Below are 23,240 nucleotides of genomic sequence, written 5' to 3'. Positions count from 1 at the left end.
GTGGCGGTTCATATGAAAGGCAAGTTGAAAGAACTCTCAACGTTATGTCGAGTGTATCATTACATGGAAAGTCCTTTCTCTTTATTTTTTTATTTTCAAAGATTATATTTCATTCATTCTATCAACTTCATCCGTAGCTAATGCCTAATTTTTTTTCAAGCCTACTTTTTCAGTATGCATCTCTTTTTAATGTATGCTTAAAGTGCAATGGAATGGTTTTATGATATGAGTTTTTGCCGAATATTTTATCATATAATATACAAGTAATCCATCACCTTAGAATAACAGTACTTCAAATTTTTCATAATAAAAGTGATATTTATTAGCAACAAATATTTTATTACAAATAGAATGACCATAAAACAGGTCACTTGCATTTTTGATAGAGCATGATAATCAGCCCATGGATAACACCCCAAGAGAGATTTAGTACACAAGGCAATGAGAAATTTTAAAAATGGTAACATGACATCATCACTTCCTGCATGGCGAAGATGAAGGATGGGTGCTGGGTTTTTTCTCTGACTGGCATATAGTGCAATTCTGTAAGGGAGAAGAAAAAATTTCATAGTAAGACAAAAAATTTATTGAGCAAACAATAACAATAATATTAATTCTGATCATATCTGATACATATTACAAATACATGACATAATCAAATATATTACTTCCACAAAATAGGAGACAAAATTGGAAAAAGCCATTGTAGCATTTAAAATTACAGAGATTATTTATACTTTAGGAATGAACCCTCCTGATATGTAATTTTTCTCACTAATTTCATCTAAAATAATATATTTAATTTGAATATACTAATTAAAGTTTTAGTAGTATAGGTGCACATGAAAGTGAATGGAGCTACTATCTCTCAGTGAAAAAATACACTATCAATTATCATCAAACAAAATAGCACTAGAAGGGAATCCATGGGATACGGAGAACAAGGTTAACCCTAGGGCTGTAGCTAGACCCCCTGTGAAGAAGACACCCCCTGCAACGAGTGCTCATACGGTAGAATTAAGCCTCTTAGCGATCCTTATGGTGAGGGAAAGAGCACAAGTGCAAGATATCCAAGTTGCAATTTAGGGTAAATGATGCAGTCAGCTTGCAAAACGCATAAAAACATTCCTGCACACTAAAGGTTAAAGAAAAACCTTGAGCAAGTGGGAATCATGGAATAAGCAGAAAGTGTGAAGACACAGGAATAGTTAAAACACAAAGTACTTTTCAAAACTTTCTGATACCTAACACAACCACTTAAAATATAAAAATCAACTGATTTGGCATTACTTGGTGGAACGATGGAACAGTTGGTGGAACTTGGCGGAACAGTTGTTGTTTGTCTTGATAATGATGCTATAGCCATTGAAACTAGTCGACAGCAAATAAAAGTTTTTGAAACAGTACTTGGTTTTTGTTTCACCATGAACACTTAAAATATTTTATACATAATATCATTTTGAAGAAGTTCACAAAGTATCGATAGCATAGGCTCATGTATTGAATCAACCAGTCAATTGAAATTGAACCAACTCCTTTCCAAGGAGCAGATCATGGTAATGATAATAATAATGTTGGCTTCATTTCACAAGCAAATTTAGGACTAGATAGCCCTCTCTTACAACTAACTTGTTTGACAATCATATACATCCATTTCCTGGATGGTGGTAAAACCACCCAGGTGGGTTTCGAACCCGTGATCTCTAGGTTAGCAGTCAGGAACTTTACCCCGGCACCATTTAGGCCAGGAAAAAATACTGCCACCAATGAGTTATGAACCCCAGGCACTTGGGATCCGTAGCCAAATGCTGTAGTCACTAGACCATGGCCAGTTCTTATGGTAGGGGACATAGGATGGGAAATATAGGCAACAAATTTTCATGAATCATGATAATGCTTTCAGGATGAGCCTTGAGTGGCCCCTCTTTGCACATGAATCAAAGGAGAGAAAATCCCAAAAAGGAGCTATGGCTCTTTTACTACTCCATAGAAACCCTGATACACAGATGCTTAATGTGCATTAAACTTTATTAATTATAGGTCAAAAATAATATTTTGCCTTATGTTTCCAAGTAGGCTTCCGCGGAGATTATGATGATATCTGGTGATTTTTCCGGGTATTTTGCCTTATATTTTGTAAGATCTGTATCTCAAGTATGACACATACAGGAATCATTTTGTCCTAAATAGTAGAGAATTTCATTTCTAATGTGAAACTTAGCATATAGCATTATGGAAGACTAGAGTAAAGATTACATATATTGTCATAGTAATATCATAACAATATGTACATTGATTGTATGTTTCTTTCATTCGTGGAACGACAAAAAATACATTTTTGGCAAATGAAATTTACCAGAGTACCTGCGTAGTTCTCCTTTGCATTGGGAAAGGAAGTTTAGGGGTCATATTTAAACTGGCAATAAGTTGCCATTTTTTGAGATTTCTTGGTAAAGTGATTTCCCCCCTCTCAATCATAAATGACAAAATACAACTGAAATACAAACTTGTCACACATGCTTTGTCGAGATCAATATTGAGGGCATATAAAAATGATAGTTTTGCCAATGGACCTCTCTGATATTGATCAATGAATATTAACAACCCATACTTTGAAACTTACCTGGCTGTCAAGCAGAGGAAAACATTCTTCATGGAATGTATGTTTACAGTAGAACACCATCACATTGCTGGCATGCCTTGCATCTAGTAAGAATAAAGCAAAGAAAGAATGGCAATGAAGCTACAGATTTAACTTGCTTTAACCTAATTTATTCTTGTTTTTGCTAAATAAGTATTTCTTAAAAAAATACACAAATGTTTCAATGAATATGCTACACGTATACACTTAAATATCCCAAGATTAATGACTGAGAATTTGAACTAAATGCCATGCCAACAGGACACCAAATTAATTATGCGAGTGAAATTGAACAATATCTCACCTTTGCTGATTAATCGTCTATTGCATGCCCCACAAACTTGCTCTTCTGCAAGAGAAGTGAAATATTATTTTAGATTATAATACATGTAAAAAATATATATTCTAAAAGACCCAATCATGATTTACATACAAGAAAAGCCTCATTAACCCCTTCCCTAAATCATTATGGCCTGCTTTAGAAGAAAGCCGAGCATTTCAAGTTTATCAGGGAATTTTGCATAACACACTAGGAAGATAGCCAAACATTATCTGTGATGTCCTTAGGTTGCCAAAGACAGAGTAATGCTAATTGAATTATCAGCACATTGAGCATATAATACTTTTGAGCTATATCCTCCATTAAAATATACACTAACGTTTTCTCCAATTTAAATTGTATAGCCCTTAGCCTTAATATAAATGCCATTTTCTTCCTCATTTGGTCTCATCTGTTTCAGTGGAAAATAATTTTAAACTGTGAAATGATGGCAGTAAAGGAAATTTCCTTCTTTGAGGTAAAATGAAATTCATTCTAAAATAAAAATTCTCCTGGAATACAAGTAAGCATCCACTCCTCAAAAATAATTCAAAAATTAGGTAGAAAAATAATTTAACTTTTGAAACATATAATTTACATTTTTATCCCACAAAACACTGGCTGAGACAATGGTTACGGAAAAGAAATGATAACAATTTCCAATCACGTTATTATTTTTCTGCTAAATGTTTATGGGAGTCGTTTTCTTCCAATTAATTTATCATTTAGCCATTCAGTAGCTGCATTTATGAAACATGTAAGTGACAGAAAGGGGAACTGCCGGATTATGATCACAAGATATCCTGACTTTCTTCCTTTACTGTCATCAAGAGTCATCAACCCTACAATTGGTTTGATGCAGTTCTCCACTCAATTCTTCCATTGGCTAATCCTATACCTACATAATTCTTCTGCTTAACATCCTTCATCACCTACACTATGTATTCCACCCTTAACCTACCCCTCCATTTATCACTGATCACCTTCATTAAACCATCATGTCTTATGAAGTAGCCAATTAACCTTTTCAGCACTGCCCTCTTCAAACTGGTACACACAAAGAATGCCAGGGATTTTTTTGACAAAATTTGGAAAATTTTAATCAGAAGTTGATAAAAATTTCAATATGAATGTGTTCAAGCTATTTTCTTTATTTGTACTTCTTATACTTTCAGTATCAATTAAAATGTGGTCATCTCTTCAGTACAAATTGGGAATAATATTTAATTTCAATATTTAACTAATATCACCCAGCTGTACCGTCGATCTGCCCTTGCCATTCTTAGCACATATGAGTTGGGCTGATAGATTGGCCAGCTGGCACTTTTAAGGTTAAATTTTCCTCCCTTATATTCAAGGTACAGTCGGATCCGGATTTAACGTCTTCGCATTTAACGTTTTTCCGCATTTAGCGTTTATTTTTTTGGGTCCCGATTCATTCCCTATTAGGACAATGTAAAAATTATCCGTATTTAGTGTTTCCACATTTTGCGTTTTTCCGCATTTATGGTCGTAAAAATTTGTCCCGCTCAAGATTTTTTTGCCCGATTTAACGTTTTTTCATGACGGTTCATCCAAATCTTCGAATTTATGCTCATCAACAAGAACAGTCTCATGAAAGCTTACCAAGAGTCGATAGAATCTACCGGGGAACGCTTCTTCAACTGCTTTATTCCGCGAGCGCAGCGCTGCGACCTTCAACTCGCAAGCTGGGTGATTTGTCTTCTCGTAATGTTTCGCTCCCCTTCTGATCCAAACACCAGGCACTTTTTGTATCAGATCCGATCTAATGGAGCAAATTCATCCCTTAATAACCTCGAACTACCTTATCCTTCACTTCTTGAACTTGACTTCGATGATACGTGACGACTGATGACACGAGTTATCCTCCGAGGGCCGCTACAATAATGGTTTTCTCGTTGTGTTTTCAATTGATGGCTTGTGCCCTTTTCAACTCTACTACCTACGGGCAGTCGATTATTAGCCCAATATTTTTTCAGTCGGCTACTTTCTCTTTTCAAAAGAGGAGGCCCAATATCAATTGCGCAGTTCACTAGAAGATTCTTTCTATAATCCATTCCAAGGTCAGTTTCCACGGAGGAACAGCGAAAGAACCGAGGAAGTGTTTCCCCTGTCGTGATCGTGAGTGATAGCATTCTTTCCCTACGGAACAACATTATTTTACATCGTAATTTAGATATCCCGTAGCCAATTTACCGACATGCGGCTGGTTGATATCGATGTCGATTCAAAAATATCTATCTGGTGCTAATTAATGTCAAAAGATAATGACAATCGGAGTTTTGACGAACTATCACGGTCCATTACTCAAAATAAATCGCTCATGCTGGAAAAAAATCACCGCATACTCACGGTAGAATAGATGAGCGCGGAAAAATACGAAAATCCGGCAGGTATCCCTTGATGGTTGACTTCGACATCATAACCCTGACGAAATTGCCAAACTCCAGAGGCACTGACAATTTTTCGGATGAAATCCAGTTCTGTTGAATATTAAACCTTTTCACTTAACAGAGTTAAGCTAATCGTCATTCAAGGTCCAACCAAATTTTATTAAAAGCTGCCGAGAAACAAGGCGAGTCGGAGTCAAGGTGATCAGCGCGCCGCGTAAGCAACTTCTCGCGGCTCCATTCGACCTGCATAAGGCCGCGGATATATGACAACGAATCTGGTGTTATTATCGTGTTAAATCACCATCGACTTGTACGCATACTAGAAATAAGATTCTACTTTTCTGGATGACCTCGAAATCCAAAATGTGTGCATAGGAGGCTTTTTAAAGGCTCATAAATCCCTTGTTTCGCCGAGGCAACAGAAAACGTTAAGTTGGCAAAATTCCAGAAAACCTCCGTTTTACTAGATATTCGGTAGTTTATAATTCGAGATTAGCGATCATCTGCTGTCCCTTTATTTCACTCATCTTTAATGACGATTTTTTGAGTACCTACTTACACCTTTTCTTATTATATTAGAAATGCTATAGTCACCTACAGGTCACTTTTACAGAAAAAATTCTAAATTTCATCGAGATCACTGAATTATGCATAAAAATGGAATCACTAATGCGCACAGTAATAATCCGTGTGGGAATGATTTTAAGTTGATGTTTATTAGAATTTGCTTAAAATATTTCATTAAAACAATTGTCATCCTCTCATTACTTATTTTTACTACCCATTTTTTTAGCCGATTCCTGAAAAGTATTATCCAACCTTCATAGGGCAGAGAACATTTCATTAAAGAATTTTTTGCTGCATTCAGCACCTTTTAGGTACTTGAAATAATATTTTTTATTCATAAAAAGCCATTCCAATCATTACAGACCTTAAAACCTGAAAAAAATGGCAGGTCCTCATTTAGTGTTTGTCCGCATTTAGTGTTTTTTATTTTGTCCCCCCTGAAAAACCTTAAATCAGGATTCTACTGTATTTAAAGTACTTTTCTTCCGTACTCTTCTCAGAACTTCCAAATTACTCACATGAGATTTGTATTTCTTTGCATCTCTTCTTTTTGGGAATAGGAATACAATATATGGGCTTTACAGGGCCAATTTTTGAAAGAAATGGTACCAGTTTCCAGGTACTGAGCTAATTTGAGAACATCATTGTTTGTGAGGGATTGATTGAATCCTATCTTCAATGATAGAGGAGAGTACTCTTACCCTTAAGTACCCTATATAAAATGTCATTAGAATTTTTTATTTCCACCACATTCTCATCCCTAATCCGATCCTGAAAAAATGACTAGTTAAATTATGTTTTGAAAGCAGCACAGGTTATTCAGATCCCATTTTTGCATGGAGGTGAAGGAACATTTGGCCCACGCCACAACTGGATGGATTATCATTTAGGACAGCCGATACTCTTTGCTCTATGACTCGAAAACTCTCTGGCTTTCCCAACATGAAGTCACTGATGCTCCCTATCTATGTTAAAGTTGGGGCAAACCATAAGTTTGGCATTATACTCCAAACCTTAGCCTCTCCATGTAATTCATGTTACCTCAAAATCCCAGATGATTTTTCCCATGCCATCTTTCTCTTTTATGTTTGTTTATTATACATATTATTCATATTTGCCATTTTTTCAGGTTTTTTCTTGAAATAACTAATTTTGGAGCACAAATTCAACACATCACCAACCTGGATTATCTCCTATCACTTTCCACTGTCATTCAGTGATACAACCTGAAGGTTGGTTTGGATAAGTGAGGGCAGTTCATCCCTGGCTTAACAAGAAAGGGGTGTGAATACCACACACTCAGGGTAGGATGGCCAGTTCCTTTCCCAGGGCCATTTCACACTACAAAGATTTTGTTTGGGGGAGTCCAAATGCTTCACCCCAGCTTTGAACACAGGAACCTTCGATGAGCAGCCAAGAGCTCTACCCACTAAGCTACCAAGCTCCCCACTCTCCACTATAATGATTGCAAAAATTAGTTCCCAATACAAGCCAATTTTTTATAGGGTAATACACTTGCGAACTATTTTTAAAGTCCACAAATAACCAATGGATCTCCAAGCATGATAGTACATGGCAAGATTAAATGGACAAGATATTCTGCTCGGATATTAATTACCATAAACAAAATTAACTTACCATCCACTTCAATTCCACGCTGTTGAGTGGTAACCATTTTTTCATGCAAGTTGAAGTAGTCTGAAACCAAAATCTTCTTGAAGCCTTCTTGCACTGTGACCTGAAAGAAATATTATTTTTAGAAATATTTTGAAACTGTTATAAAATATTCATAAAAATATATGACAGAATTAAAATTGATGAATAGTCATGATTTATTGATTTTCACAATGCCATTTTGTTACCTGTTATTTTAGAATACTTGAACTGATATCAAATTGCATATATTTTTAAGGAAGACTATAGAATACACACTTTAAAATGACTTTACATACTGAAATCTTATATCTCAAGACTTAAAAATGTGTTTAACATGCAGCTGACAATGAGGCACCATAAAAATGTTTACTTTTCAAATTGTATTTCATATTTACAGTAGGAAGTTGCACTAAGCACATTATGAACTCCATTAGCAAGTTCCATGAGATCTTATAAACGAGCACTCTAAAAAATAACATGTACCCTCTAAAATTACATAGGTACTAGCTCTCAAAGCATAACATTCAAGCAGAAGTTATTACTTCTCAATAAATCTCAAATTGAGACATCATTTTAAGGAAAAAAGGGTACTTCATCACTTCACTTTAGAGCTTGAATAACTTATAAAGTAATCTAATATATAATATGCAATTTGAATTCTTCAACTGATTGATTCAAACATATCTGAAAGGGTTAAGAATACAACTTACCTGAAGATTATAAGCACGCATCATTTTGACTAATGACTCTTTGAGTCCAGGAATTTTCATTTTTGTATCTATCCTTTGCACAAGAATTTTGGGATCGATGTATGTTCCAATTTCATGAAGAAGATAAGTGATACACTCTGAAATAAATGAAGAACTTTTGAAAGATCTTGCTAATTGTATGCGTATGGGAGAGAAAAATCTATTGAAGATGTACTTTGTGGTATGCCATCTTGATATAAAGGAAGCACAATTTTTTCTTTTATTAAAACATCTAACATGCTTCAGTGACTCTCCAATGACTTCAGACTTCCATTATATGTAATTCTACTGAAATTTCAATAGCCTTTTGATTGAAATTTGTAAGCCTTCATTAAAAGCCTTACTAGGTCATCAGCACAATGCAATCCTCCCATGGATTATGCATTTCAATAGAATGCATGTTAAAATGCATTATTTTAATAAATTGCATGCAAGTGACCTAAGAATAATTTTATAGATGGAGCAGTACCTGATTTACACCCTAAATGCCTTTTAACTTAAACATATGACAAGCTAGGTGCACAACAAATTACGGAACAGTAAAAATTACAATATCCACTAAGAGGTTCAATAAGATGAATACTTCAGCATTGGTTCCTTCTTAAATTTTGGAAATTGAGATTTTTTGACCATATTTTTGGGGCTATTAGAGTACAGTCCACAGAGAGAAGCTTGTATAGATGAAAAACGAGTCCATGAGAACAAGATAGCATTAATAGCAATGCAACAAATAACCCCTAGATTCATTTGTAGACTTAGATGACATGTTCTTACCTGGCTTGTCTAAAGAATATGTAATGAGGTCTTCCCACAATTCCATATCATTATGCTGCTTACAAAAGTTGACAGCCTCCTTAATATCTTTTAGCTGGCTAGTAATGAGATGCAAAGCCTCTCTTGTACTTCCAATACGACCTGAAGTAATAAGCAAGCATTTCATACAGAGAAAAATAAATTTAATATGCAAAAATATTTCTTTAAAAGAGGATAACTGTATTTTAAAAACCATAAAAAAACATTAGGATATAAAATAATCATGACAACTTTACTGACAACAGAGACTTACCTAATAAATAAACCATCTCCGGAAAATAAGATTTTGCTTCGCAAATGTCCAAAGCCTGTTGTATTGGATAAAAGTCACTGCGACGAAGAAATGGTAAGAGTTTACTTCTATCTCGTTCAGCATAAAACCTCATTAGTTGGCTGTGATATTTCCGGGAGTGGCCTTTTGTATCCTTACATTCTAAAGCATCTAAATACTGAAAATATATGAGAGTGTTTTCATGAACAACATGATGGAAAAGCAAATGAATCCTTTCCGTGGATTAAGTATAACTACAGACCTTCAGCAGCAACCACTGAATATTAACCATTAAAATTCTATTATCAATGATGCTTTACTTCAATTTTTTGAATCTTGGTTATCGTAGCCGAGAAATCTAACAAATTTGCAGCTTTTAATAAAAATGTATGTCATCCTTAGTGTTTCTAAAGAATAATTTTAGAATTCATTAACATTACGCATAATCATTTCAACATTTATCCAACTTATTCACATGGGTAAGACTGACTATATGAAGAATTATTTTCCTTGGCAACTAAAAAAAAAACACCAAAGGCTAAAATTTTACACTCCCAAGCTTTTCAATATCATAACTTTCAAGTATAAAAAAATGGCAAGAACATCAGGACAGAAAGCCAAAAATCCTAAACCATTGAATCCAAAATTGACAGAGCTTGGTCAAATACAGTTTGATACAAATTTGAAACAATTAATTACACAATTACTGACTTTGTTTTACAAGCAAAAAATATACTTACCAAATAAAGGAAATCAGGGTGAGAATTGAGCCGATCAACAATTGTACTAGGTGGAATTTTTTCTGTGTCCAATAAAAGGTTTAACGTTTCACTACTATCCAAATTCATGAGACCAATAACCAAATCAGGAATCGTTGAATATAACTTATGTTTTTTTATTAGCTGGAACACATCCCGGTGCTCCATCCTTTAAAAATAAATCAAGTAAAAGTCAAGTTATTCAAAATTTTGTCAATCACAAAATGAATACAGAATTATACAATAAATATAATATGTAAAAAAGGGTTTTTCATATGATGCATATACATTATTGCAATAAATTTGAGGACCCGATGAAATGACAAATTTTCACCTTCTTATTAACCCTTCAGAAGGATTAGATTACAAGTCTAACACTCTGTGGAGAAACTGATTTCCCTTTGAGATGGGCATAGCATGTAAAAGACCCCTACCTATTATTGCAATTCATTACAATTCCCCAAGGGCCCCATCCACGAACGATCGAATGAGTGGAGTTCTCAAAAATTTGGTGAAATTATTTCATCAGCCAATAAATATGAAATGAATATTATATGAAGTTTGATCATAAGGAGGCATCCATTAATTACATGAGATGTTTGGGGGAGAGGGAGTCAATTCTCACCCAATCTCTTGCGGGGTTAACAGATTCAGGCAAATGTCACGCAATTTTTTTTCTGCGAGAAACAGTGTAAAATTTCAAGAGAACTAGCTTGAATTGAGCATAACATGTTTCTCTATTAAAATATAACAACTGTATTTACTCATGTAAGCCATGCCCTCGCGTATTCCGCACTCCCCCATTTTTGGGCCCAGCTTGTGAGGAAAAAAAACTTCCCAGTGCTTTTTGGGTGCGGTCTAATATAGGAACTCGTGATTCGTTGCTTAATCGATGAATATAAGTTACCGTGATTAATAAGGTTAAATAATGTTAGAAATAAAATTCCTGCGAAAGTTTCCTATTTTCAATGCTGAACTCTGTAGAAATAAACTAAAAGAATTTGAGGGAAAATGGAATGCGGCTTACACTAAAATTTGGAGGATTCGTGTAAGCCGTGCACATACTTCTTTTTACCGGTATTTCCGAATAAAAGGTGCATGGCTTCTAAGGGTAAATACGATACATTCTATACAATAATGTTTATCGAAGTAATGCAAACTCCACAAAGTAGCTCTTCAATTGTTTAGCTCCCGGCCAGTCAAAAGGTGGGTTCACATTTGTGACATTCGATTGTGACATGGCTTCAAATTATTTAATTTCAATTAAAATATAAAAAAACTAATCCAATTCAATGAAGCATAGATTAACATATCTAGACTTAAAATACACATTTGGAACAATTTCAGGTGAGATAAGAGGGAGGGGGTTGAGCCAAATCTCGTGATATCTCACTAAGGGGGGTACAAAAACTGCCAAAATCACCTGACGTAATTAATGGATGACCCTTAGTATCCTCTTCAATTTGATACCAAACACCAAAGAAACTGGTAGATAATTACCCACACTGTTTAAAGATCTTCTATGCCTTCATAGGTTATTACCTCAGGTGAATGGAATGCAACCTCTATCAAGCAAAGTTTGAGAAAGAAAGGAAAGTTGCCAATGGTCCCATTCAAGAAAGAAAGAGTTAAGACCTTTGAAGATAAGATGAGCCAGGAAGAACGGCTAAGAAGAGATGGACAAATGTTGAAGTACTTTTTTTCATCGACTTATCCTGTAGCGGCAGGGTTAAAATATAAGTCTTGGTAGACTATCAAGGTCATTTTCATGTCTCATAACATTATTTAAATTTCACATTTATTAAATAAAAAAATTAAATATGATTTTTTTCTAGGTGTACCTAGGTGGACCTTACAAATGAAGTTAGCAAATGATAAAAAATGGTGATAAGTACATTCTTTTAAGACTTCATCTCAATGGTCAGAATTTCAAAAAGTTATTTTTACACACATAAAAACCCCAGGCAATGAGGCAATTTTATACGATACAGGATATTGCAGAATCTGAAGAATTATCCTTATGAAATATCCTGATCAATTATCCTAATAAGGAACTACAATATGGGGTTTTTCTGCAGTTATTCATACAATATTGTGAAACCACTCATTCAAACCATCATTCTAAAAGAAATATTTTCCACCACACTGCCCCTAATTACTGTCTGCATATCCCTAGGCAGTCCTATTCCATGTAAAAGACCTCTGCCTGCTAGTTCATGCATGTAGTCAGTCAACTGACAAGAAAAGAGCTATCACACATCAAGTAATCCAATTTTTGAGTTCTTATAGGTACTCAAAAATTCAATTTTTCATGCTACCAACCATTGGTACTGGATAATGAGTTAAGATTTTTTTGTGCCACTTAGTAAAATATTTGGGAAGAAGCAGCTATAAATATTTTTTATAATTCCAACTTCAAATATGAGTATGGAATACTTACATACTGAAATAGACGTGCAAAAAATAAAACAATGTACCAAACAAAAATAATTTTTTTGACATGGATATTTGGGCTATGAAACACGAATTATAGGTATTCATGGCCCTAAAACATATCTGTATCAAGTGATGAAACTTGTGAAAATGCAACAATGTCATGTTGAAAATATCAACAGACGTCCAATACATAATTATTTTTTCTACAATTTGGGGTAACCTTTAATTAAGAATGTATTTTAAGTTTATAAACACACATACAACTGAATTATTGGGAATCCGGGCATAAATGATTTCTATGTTTTGACTTTCTGGTGTACATTTTAAGGAAATCATTGTGAACTGAAGATGAGGACAGCCTTCATGGTAAAAATATTAAGTCCCTCAAAAGGATACAAATTTAAGCACCATAACCATGCAAGCATAGAGTGTCAGTGCATTTTGCAGTACTCACTTGAGGTACATTGCCAAGGCACGATCATACTTCTTTTCATGGGAATACAATATGGCAAGAGCTTCTAGCAGTAGCATTTTAATAGCTCCTTGACCAGTTCCATCAGTAGACAATGTTCCATTCTTCTCATTGACAATCCCACTGATTCCTCCAACACCATCAATAACAATCACATGTTCCATAACAGCATTCACAACAGCAGGCACATTGTAAAGCTTTGGAGACCATTCTTTCACCAGTGTCAGGAAACCCTATTTTTTGTTTAAGGAGAAAGGATATACAGCAATTACCTCAGCCTTATGTATGTAATAAAAAAGAAACACATAATTGAATGGTAATAACACAAATCAATATAAATGAATTCTTCTTGGGTTCTCAGCCTGTTATTTCTGTCGTATAAGCCGACATTTCGAGAGATGATTTGTCTTCCATCTTCAAGGCTGTGTTACTCTTAGAAAGTCAAATTTCACACTGAACCGATACAACCGTTTACCGAGGACAACAACAATAATAATAATAATATTTTATTGGTCACAGAAAAGATATGAATATACATACATAGGACCCGACAGGAAAACATAAAAAGCAAATCAAAAGTACAAAGAAACTCAAAATATATTATAATACATATATATATTACATTAATTGCGAGGCATCCTCAAAGAATTCATCAATTGAATAGTAGCAATGATCAAAAAGATATTTTTTAAATTTTGCTTTAAAAAGGCCAGGTCTGATTTCGTCTTTGATTGATTTAGGTAATTTATTATAAATTTTAATACTCATATTGATAGGCCCTCTACTGAAGAGAGAAAGATTTTGTTGTCTCACTGCGAGTTCATTTCTACTTCTTGTATGATAATCATGAATATCGTTATTCATGGTAAGGCATAACTTTTGTTTAAATTCTCTAATTAACATCACAGCATAATAAATATATATACAAGGATGGGGAAGGATCTGTAACCTTTTGAAAATATTACGGCAGCTAGTTTGTTTTTCGATTTTGTAATCGGACAACACAGCTCAAGTGTTGTCTGATTAGCTCTAGGTCTTTTGAAATTATGTATTCATGTTCATCCCTTAATTTTTTTATACAGCTGAATAGCATCCCTTGAAACGTTGGCTTATACGACAGAATTAACCTGGCTGAGAACCCGAGAAGAATTCATCAGTATTATTCACCAGGAGAAATTAAAATCGTTTACATACATCAATAGTTTATTTGATTTTATAAAGCCTCTCCTGTTTGTTCATATTTAAACAAAAAATTATTTTCCATTAATCAGATTGATAGTCAACCATTTCATGCTGTGAGAATTCATTTCAATGAAAAGAGAAAACTTTATGATCAAATAAAAAGTGAAGAAAATCGAAGTGATCACCTACAGAGGTGATATCAAGAATCCAGTGTCTGTATTTAGCCCACTGACACTGATGAAGAGTAGGAAAAGGGAAGCGAAAACATAGGCATAGAAATGGATTTTGACACGCAAGTCAAGACATTTACACTCACCTTAGGCTCCAACTTTAGAAACTCATAGAGAACCATTTCATAAATATGTGGGTCTAACTGACAATCCTTGTGACCACCCACACTCTCTTCTCCTCGAGGCAAATATGGACTCACTGCCCGCAAACGACATATTCGAGCAAATTTATAAACCTCTTCCTCCCAAAGAGCCTTGTCTTGTCCTGGATCAAAGAAAAAAATGATTTATTCCAATGGCCAATGAACTCCCTCCATCACCTCTAAATACCACAGGATTATGACAGATAAACTGTAAACTATCTCCCAAATTGAAAAAGATGAAAGTAAACTGACATTGACACCCTGACAAACTATTGTTCTTTACTGGATATGAAACACTAAAAACCTGAAAATTGATGTTGAATAAAAGAAATCTTCGAGGCCATACTCTCAAGTTGGCAATGAAAGTGAACAGAAAAGAATTAAAAATATGAAGAACAAAAGGTTATGAAATAGGAAAGCAAAAAGTTGACAGAACAAATCATAAACATATAAATAAAACATATAAAATTGCTGCTTCAGCAAAATCAGCAAGGTGAGAGAGTGAGTGCTTGTGTATTCTTTTGTCAACTTTCTTTTTCTTCCCTTTCTTCATAATTTTTACTTCTGGTATTTTCTTTGACTATTCCTTCCCAATCCTTTTCCATATCCATTCCTTGTCCATTAAGGAAAACACCCTAGAGTAATCATTCCATAGAGCATTCATTAATTGAATCCTGAATTAATTAACTGATAGCTGAAATCTTAAATTAGCTACTAGGATATGAAGAGTAAAATGCACTTATGAGAGGTGACAGATGACATGAGATATATAACACATTCTCAGGCTTCAATCGAGAGACATTGCAATATTTGGTATTAACTTCACATTGTAATGCCACACAAAAATCTTTTATTAATCCACCTAGGTTTCTGCTCTTTATAAGTCATTATCATGATGATACCTATTAACTTGTTTAATTATTCATTGAAGAGTTGAAACCTTAGTTGATAATTAACATATATCAAAGTAACATTGCAGTGAAGTTATTTATTTCCAAATAGTGGTTAGATATGGCATATATTTCCAATCAGCTCATATGCTGTTACTGAGGAAATTTAATGAAAGCCAAACCATCGAAAATATTTCAGCATAATGCTCAAGAGCATGTAACAAATTATGAAAATAAATGCGTCATTGAATTGGAAATAGAAATGCAATGCTCTAATTTTATGTGAATGATGATGAAATTACAGAAAATTCCCTCAATTTACCAATTCACGCGGAGAATGATTTTCATTGGCATGATAATTCAAATAAACTTGAACTAGATTGTTCATTGTGTAAACTGGCTTTCAATAAAAAAAAAAGAATTTTCACTTGAATGATGTTCCTACCAAGGATTTTGCGACAGAGCTCTCCTGCCTTCTCAAACTCGTTCTCTGAAAGCAAATGGTCCAGGTATGCACGGCCAACTTTTAAGGGAGTGTAGCGCTTCGGCATATCTTTCCCATTCTTTCCTTGGACTGCCTCCATAGCCATCTCATAACGACTGAAACCACAAAAAAGTACTGTGTATTAGCTTCAAGGTAAGTGATTCACAGATCTGGAATTTTCAGAGAAAAATTTATGTTTTCAAAAAATTAGATACATGAAACCAGCAAATTAAATTTGATAAGCTTTCATGTCAAAATTATTCAAGTACAGTAAAAAATTCTCACTATCATTTAGCACACACCTGTGCTCGATAAGCCACTGAACACGATCATCTGCATCACAAGGATTAGCGACCACTAAATCTTTAGGGTTCAGAATGAAAAATCTACTTTCTTCAATTAAACATTCTGCAATAAAAAGTTAAAATATTAATAAACAAAAAGATAATAACGACAAGAGTTATTTGAGGTAATGCTGGTCACAGTTATATTATCTTGAAAAATATATGCAGTGCACCAAACATGCCATTGTTAAAATGTTTTCAATAAATTTATTACATATAGCCATAAACCCTTGTATAATAGCAAAAGATGCTGAAAGTTTTCATTTTTTTTGTTATGAAACTGCAACTCATGATTGCTGCTCAATATTATAATAGCTATTATTTTTTTCAATCATGATCAGGCAGCATCATTTTTGCATATTTTTTTCTTCAGCCAGGATTGGTAAATTATAGCTAGTTTGAACTCAACTGAATCAAATTTGCAGTAAAGAAGATTTTTTAATAATAATCACTGCCCTATATTAAAACTCAGTAGTCCCAATATGTACAAACAATTTTAAGACTCGGACATGCATATGAAAGAAATGTATAATCCGTGGATTAAGCGTTAGACAGCATACCCAGACTTACCCAGGTGGTAGTCATTGCATTTGCATTCTGAATACTGTTGCATTGAAAGACTATCAGAGGAAACTTTCACATGTCCTTCACCTCCAGGATTTGGACCATCTTGGCAGGTTGGCCACACTGCACTCTTGGGTTCCACAACATGCACTTGTGGGCGCTGAGATTTCCCATCTTCGCCGGGCTCTTTTGGAAAACCAAGTAAGACCAGCTGATTCTCCCCTAAAGGTCCTATTCCACAGATGAAGAAGTCGGTGCGAAAGGTCCAAACTGCAAAACAGAAGCAACCCATTTATCACAAGTCATAGAAAATATAATTCTTGAAAAAATATTTCCCCAAAAATTATCAGTAGATGAAGATATACACGGTGAATAGGTATATGATGACTCTGAAGATATATACGAGGTGAATTTTTATCCCAAGAAATTTTGAAAATTTCTACCTAGGAAACGAATTCTTTTCCTAGCCCTCAGGTTTATTATGTTGTGCAAGATTTATTGTCCTATAACACTTCAATTTTTTTATCTGCAAGTTTTCCATTGCTATCTGCTCACATTTTTCGAATCTTGCTATGAACTGAGTTTACATTCACAATCAAAATGAGTATAAAGGTTACATTGGCATTGCTGCATATACTGTTGACATTGACACATTTCTGCTATAAATATGACTCATTGCCACATTGCCTGCAAGAAATATGACCAAGAACAGAAAATCTGTTTTTTAATTAACAGAGTGAGATTTCATCCCAATTAAATGGATAATCAACTTTCTAATGTATCTTTCGCCAATAAAAAAGCAATATAATGTTTAAAGTCATAATTTTAAGACACTATCCATTCATATACAACTGATTAATGGATATGTCACAAAATGAGATATGCAGGTACATATGTATGAAATATGTGTTATTTTATTTGTTATAAATATAAAAACTTAAAAGAGTCTGTTCAATAAACTTGTACTTCCCATTGTTATGATTACCTACTGATAAAACTATTCTGAATTGAATGCATGACCTAATCAGTATGAATTCCCAAGCATAATCAGCTTGCATTTGAAAATGCAAGTGATATGCTGTATGATCAAGTGTTTGAATAGTGAAGTGAAGGGAATGAAGAGGAATGAATAAGTACTCGACATAAAGGGCAAGGAAAGGAATCTCCTAGAAGAGTGTTTTAAAAAAGAGATGGAGGGTCTGAATGAATATTGAGTGGGGAAGGCAACAACACCTAAGGGCCACCAAAAATAGACAGTTTTGGTTATATGCCATCGCCGATCACACATGGGAAAGACCAAATCACAATGTGGACTTTGAAAATGCAAAAATTATCGCTAGAGAGAAGCATTACTTTCCCTGACTCATACGAGAGGCTATCGAAATAGCAAAAACATCCTCATTCAACAGGGAGGACAGCTATTCGCTCTCAAATGCCTGGAAGAGACTCCTACCCAAATGGACCAATCAGAATGCACCGAGCCAAAACCAAGGCCGATATAACATGGGCAAAAACCTGCATGAAACACTTCAAACCTGAAGACGCCAGCTGCAATGCTGGCGAAACTGTCGTCATGAAGATGAATCGACGCAGAGGTCAACCCGAAAACCTTGTTACACATGCTGCACCATTCCACTAAAGTCTCCATCAACATTCGGGGAGGGTAGGTTAACACTCATGTTGGAGGGAAGAAGTGGGAAAGCAAGAGAAAGAATTTTGGATATGATAAAATTGAATAGGCCTCATACTGAACAGAAGAGGTACGATAAAGTTCAGGATGTGGGAATATCAGAGTGATTCAAAAAATGCTTCATGTGAACTACCTAAACCAGTAAAATGTATTTACTGAAATGGATGGTTAGAACAATAAAAATTACAATTTCTGCAAGCTTATCAAGCATATTACCTGGCTCTACAGCTAATTCTGGAAGTACTTCTGCATATGAAGTCATGGCTGCTGGAGACAATGGTGAGATGGATGCACGTAACTCATCTTCTTTTCGTTTCCGAACCACACAAACACAAACAGTGTCCACCCAACCCACAAGAAGTGTATGATCATCACGCCAGCAGAGATTGCATCGGTAGTCCTCTGGAAGAGCACTGTGGCAAGAGAGAACACAAAAAAAGGTAGCATTAAAACATTTCTCTCCGGTAAAATAAACATTTTGTAAACATCCCCCTCAGAGTTAAAAAAAAACAAGAAATACAGCAAATAAGCAAGCTATTTCATCAATTTTGTAGTGATTTCAATTAGTCAGCATTCTGGGCAGGCATAACTATTAACTATAGTTGGCCAGTAAATTAGTGAAAAAATCAAAGTGGCATTAGGTGAGAAGTGCATACCCTGGGAAGCCAAGGTAAGTGAAGATGATGACAAACAAGAATGGGTAATTAGAACAGGAAATGTAGTATGGATGAAAAATAATGAAAGGATCATGAAACATACAAACAAAAAATACGGAGGGATAGCTTTTATGGTGGCTAAAATCTAGGGTGACCAACCATAGTAGTAGTTCACACATGACTTCCAATAGGGTGGTTTTCTATTATTTTTTTATAGCCTAAATCGAACGATTATTACTCCTGGAGTACGTATTTCACACTTTTAGGTTTTTGAACGTCGATATCTATTTTTCGCGATTAAATGAAAAGTGAAAATTTTCAAGCGCACGAAAATGCGACGGCTAAGTATGAATGCTGGGAAAACCCCATGTGACATCATTCTGGTTTCCACTGCCGCCAAGTGAGGTGACCTTGGGGCGGGGCTTTGAGCGCTTAATACGACGCAGGATGCTAGCAGGTAGCAGAGTACCCTGCTAGCAGGTAGCGCTTGGCTTAAATAAGGATTATTAATACCTTAGCAAACGAAGGAAACTTTCCAACCGTAGGCAGTTTTAATAGGTGATTATTAAGGCATGTTTCCCTGAGCTCTGTGCCTCATGCATGCATTAGCAATCTCAGACGATGTAAAACTCCTATCTACTCGTATAGAAACTAGGTCCCTGTGACATCACATGGAATGGCATCGCATGGGTGCCAATCTGGCCTTTATCAGATGAGGTTAAAATTGACAATTAACATTTGTCTAAACTGGGATTTCTAAAACCAAATAATTTGTATATTACAAATACACTAATGGCAATCAATGCCTTTCATTTTCTTTGATGAAGGAAACTACCCTATACAGTATTGAAGAATCAATAATGATCCAATATTAGTTATTATCTTTATTATTTATTTTAGTAGCTGGGTATGCATTGTTGCTTGTTAGCCTAGTAAATACCCATGTATTGAAGTTTGTATTGAATGTGCAACGTTGTTTTAATATTTAAAGGTAAAGGAAAAGTATTTGAAGTATAAGAAGATATTTATTAAAGAACCATACCAAATAACCAATATACAGGACTTGATTTCTCCTCTAAACGTTACACAGTGGAGTGGCATCACATGGGTGCCAATCTGGCCTTTTTCAAATGAGGTTAAAATTGACCACTGCCATTCATCTAAACTGGGATTTCTAGAACCAAACAATTTGTATATTATGAATACACTGATGGTGGGTAACGAATTCCAATCAATGCCTTTTCGTTTTCTTTGATGAAGGAAACTACCCTATTTCTTTATCATGAATGCCCGTGAAACATGATGAACATGCTGTATTCACTTCTATTTATTTTGATTTGAAATATTACAAGCTGAAGGAATATTAAAACTACCCTTGTTTCATTAATCGATGCTCAAAAAATTGTCCACTTTTAAAGATTCCACTCAAATGACACAATAAGGTACAGCAAATTGTTTTGGCAATGAGGCCAGAAAATAGCCAGATAAAGTCAAAGTACACATATCATCTAGTTATTTCTTCACTGTGCCCTTAAAAATAGAAGGATGGTATCAAAATATTGAAGATTTATTTCCATAACGATGCAAAATTACCAAGGTTTACTTTCTGAGCCAAAAATAGTCATTGAAAATAAAGAGGAAACTTAAAACTATAAATTAACTTAGGAGTTGCAAAGAATAATCATAGATAGTTTAATCTGCGTACTAATATCTATGCCAAATCCTAGAGGACCCCAGTTTTGCAGAATTTCTGCACTATTGGCATCAAGTAGAATATTTAGCTTTCAATTCAAAGTAAAAGCACAATAATTAGTTTTAAGTGATAGTGATAAAATCTTGGGCATATCTTCTATGGTGAAAAATTCTTTACTCTGAGTATTGAGATTACAAGGTTTGGCAGAAAATTAGAGGATGCAATCAACATATCAAGTAACCTAAACTATCATGGTAAAGAAGAATGAGGGGAGAGAAACCTAGTCTCAATGTTAGCTTGCTCATAATAAATAGAGCCAAGGCACTAAGCTTTCTTCAGGAAGAAAAGGTACTGTCACGGCCGTATCAAGCAGGGGTATCAGGGGTTCAAACCCCTCCAGAAATACTCAAGACATAAGTATTCCCCTCACATGAACCTCCCTAAAATGTACCCCTTTCCCTTAAAAATACTCTTTCAAAAATCTTTTTCTGGCTATGACCTTCAGTGCTGTACTTAAATTACCCTAAACATGGCACCCTAAGGTTAATTAAGATTCCTTGGGAATACAACCAAATCTGCTGGATTAGGAACACAAGCCCTCAAAGAGCAAGGTCAACTTACCAGTTACTACAACAACTTGATCCTATTAATGACAAATTTCATACAAAGCACACTAAATTATTAAATTATACTGACCCAGGTACACGACTCCACTTAATCAGGCCTAGAGAGCACCTAGCTGCTAGGTCATACACACGAATGCCCGCATACGATGACCAAGCAACAAAACGTCCTCTCCATCTTAGGTTCCCTACAAGGCCCCCATTAAAGCTGCCAGGTGTTATTGGTAAACCCCCAATTCCTCCAGCTTCACCTAAGACAGTGGGCCTCAGGCGAGCCAAAAATCCTGTCTTTTCATACAAAGTCAGTTTCTCATCACCTGTGAAATAAAAACTTTCTAAGTTGCAGGGTCTTAGCTGACCAAATAATACAAAGGAAATGCCGACACTTAATGCAGAAAATTAAAAAGGTCTCATTAAGAAAATAAGCCTGCAGTGACAAATTGTTCCACCAGATAATTATAATACAAATAATAGTCAATATGACCAAATATAATGTGTGAAAGACTACGTTTTTAAAAATTGTTTTCGCTAAATTCCACTTGAATTTTTGTTTTTATTTTAGGCTCCTCTTACAGTACTAGGTCCGCCAGCAACATAAAAGTCAACAACATGAAAGTACGTACCAGTTATAAAACGCCTTCCAGAACCGGATTTATAATAATTTGGGTCAATTCCGATAGACTTTATTAGCCTTCCAGTTGAAAAATTGTGGGTATTTTCAGTGGTGTACAGCCCAATTATCAACACCTGAAAATTAAAAAAAGAAGTATTTTGATTCAAAATGGTATCGACAGCAAAAACCAATGAACTTAGATCTAATAAAAGTTTCTCCCTAGAAAATTACCACTAAGAAATATCAATCACTAACCTTCCCATCATCTGAGCAGCTGGCTATAAAATCACCATTATGATCAATGCTGATCTGATTGACCATGACAGAATGAGAACCCAATTGTTTATCCACAACTTCATTTCCTTGATGATCTAAAATATGTATCCGACCAAACCGTGTCCCAAGGCACAAAAACTGTAAAAAGAGCCATAAGTTACAGGGGTGAAAGGGAAATCTTTGAATACTATGCGTAAGAATCGACGGTGGGCGTTCACCTTGGGATGAACAGCAATGCAATTAGCTTCATCCTTTGCAAGTATTTTCACCACGTCATTCCCAAGTCGAGTATATTTCAACTTCGGTTCAGTATCTTCCGAGGACTCACTAGCAGTATCTTCTCCATCACTACTGTAGGCATCCTTTAAGTGAACGAAAGTAGAAGGTAGGAAGGCTCAAATGACATTTGGTAAAAATTGAACTAACTAGGTACCCTCATTATCAATTAACCTACCTCTGTATCGTTGTTTGCTTCATCTTCATTTGGTTTAGCAGACGATTCTTTCATCTTTTGTTATTTAGCGTTACCTCCAGCACACAAAAACAACATTTTTGAAGGAATTGCCTTCCGTCATCGTCCCTCGGACTTGAATTTACGCTTTTATAATCCTTACTCATTTGTTTACACACAGAGTTTGAATAGCTCCTATTGGATGACGCTGGACTAAGGCTAAAAGCGCTCGGTTTAAAATGGTTCAAAGTCTACCAACGTAGAAATTTCTAAAGTTACAGGGCTCTAAAATGTATTATTAGAAT

The 23,240-nt window shown here is 35.0% G+C and overlaps 1 protein-coding gene across 1 annotated transcript; it reads right to left on the bottom strand.

Moving 5' to 3' along the window:
• Positions 1-297: 297 nt before the first annotated feature.
• LOC124157555 (vacuolar protein sorting-associated protein 41 homolog) lies at positions 298-23,097 on the bottom strand. Its single transcript, XM_046532384.1, has 19 exons — positions 22,939-23,097; positions 22,703-22,846; positions 22,464-22,622; positions 22,219-22,342; positions 21,669-21,912; positions 18,840-19,036; positions 16,940-17,203; positions 16,328-16,433; positions 15,987-16,141; positions 14,595-14,773; positions 13,079-13,329; positions 10,171-10,357; positions 9,413-9,608; positions 9,121-9,261; positions 8,308-8,444; positions 7,580-7,679; positions 2,946-2,990; positions 2,624-2,706; positions 298-543 (listed from the first exon to the last, which is right to left on the bottom strand). Exons 1-19 carry the CDS (start codon positions 22,990-22,992, stop codon positions 475-477), a joined length of 2,835 nt encoding a protein of 944 aa, XP_046388340.1. The 5' UTR covers positions 22,993-23,097; the 3' UTR covers positions 298-474.
• Between the last annotated feature and the right edge of the window lie 143 nt (positions 23,098-23,240).

The sequence above is a fragment of the Ischnura elegans genome, chromosome 4, assembly GCF_921293095.1.
Source record: "Ischnura elegans chromosome 4, ioIscEleg1.1, whole genome shotgun sequence".
Lineage (NCBI taxonomy): Eukaryota > Metazoa > Arthropoda > Insecta > Odonata > Coenagrionidae > Ischnura > Ischnura elegans.
The sequence above is the reverse complement of the archived record's forward strand: the minus strand, read 5'-3'. Positions and strand labels throughout refer to the sequence as shown.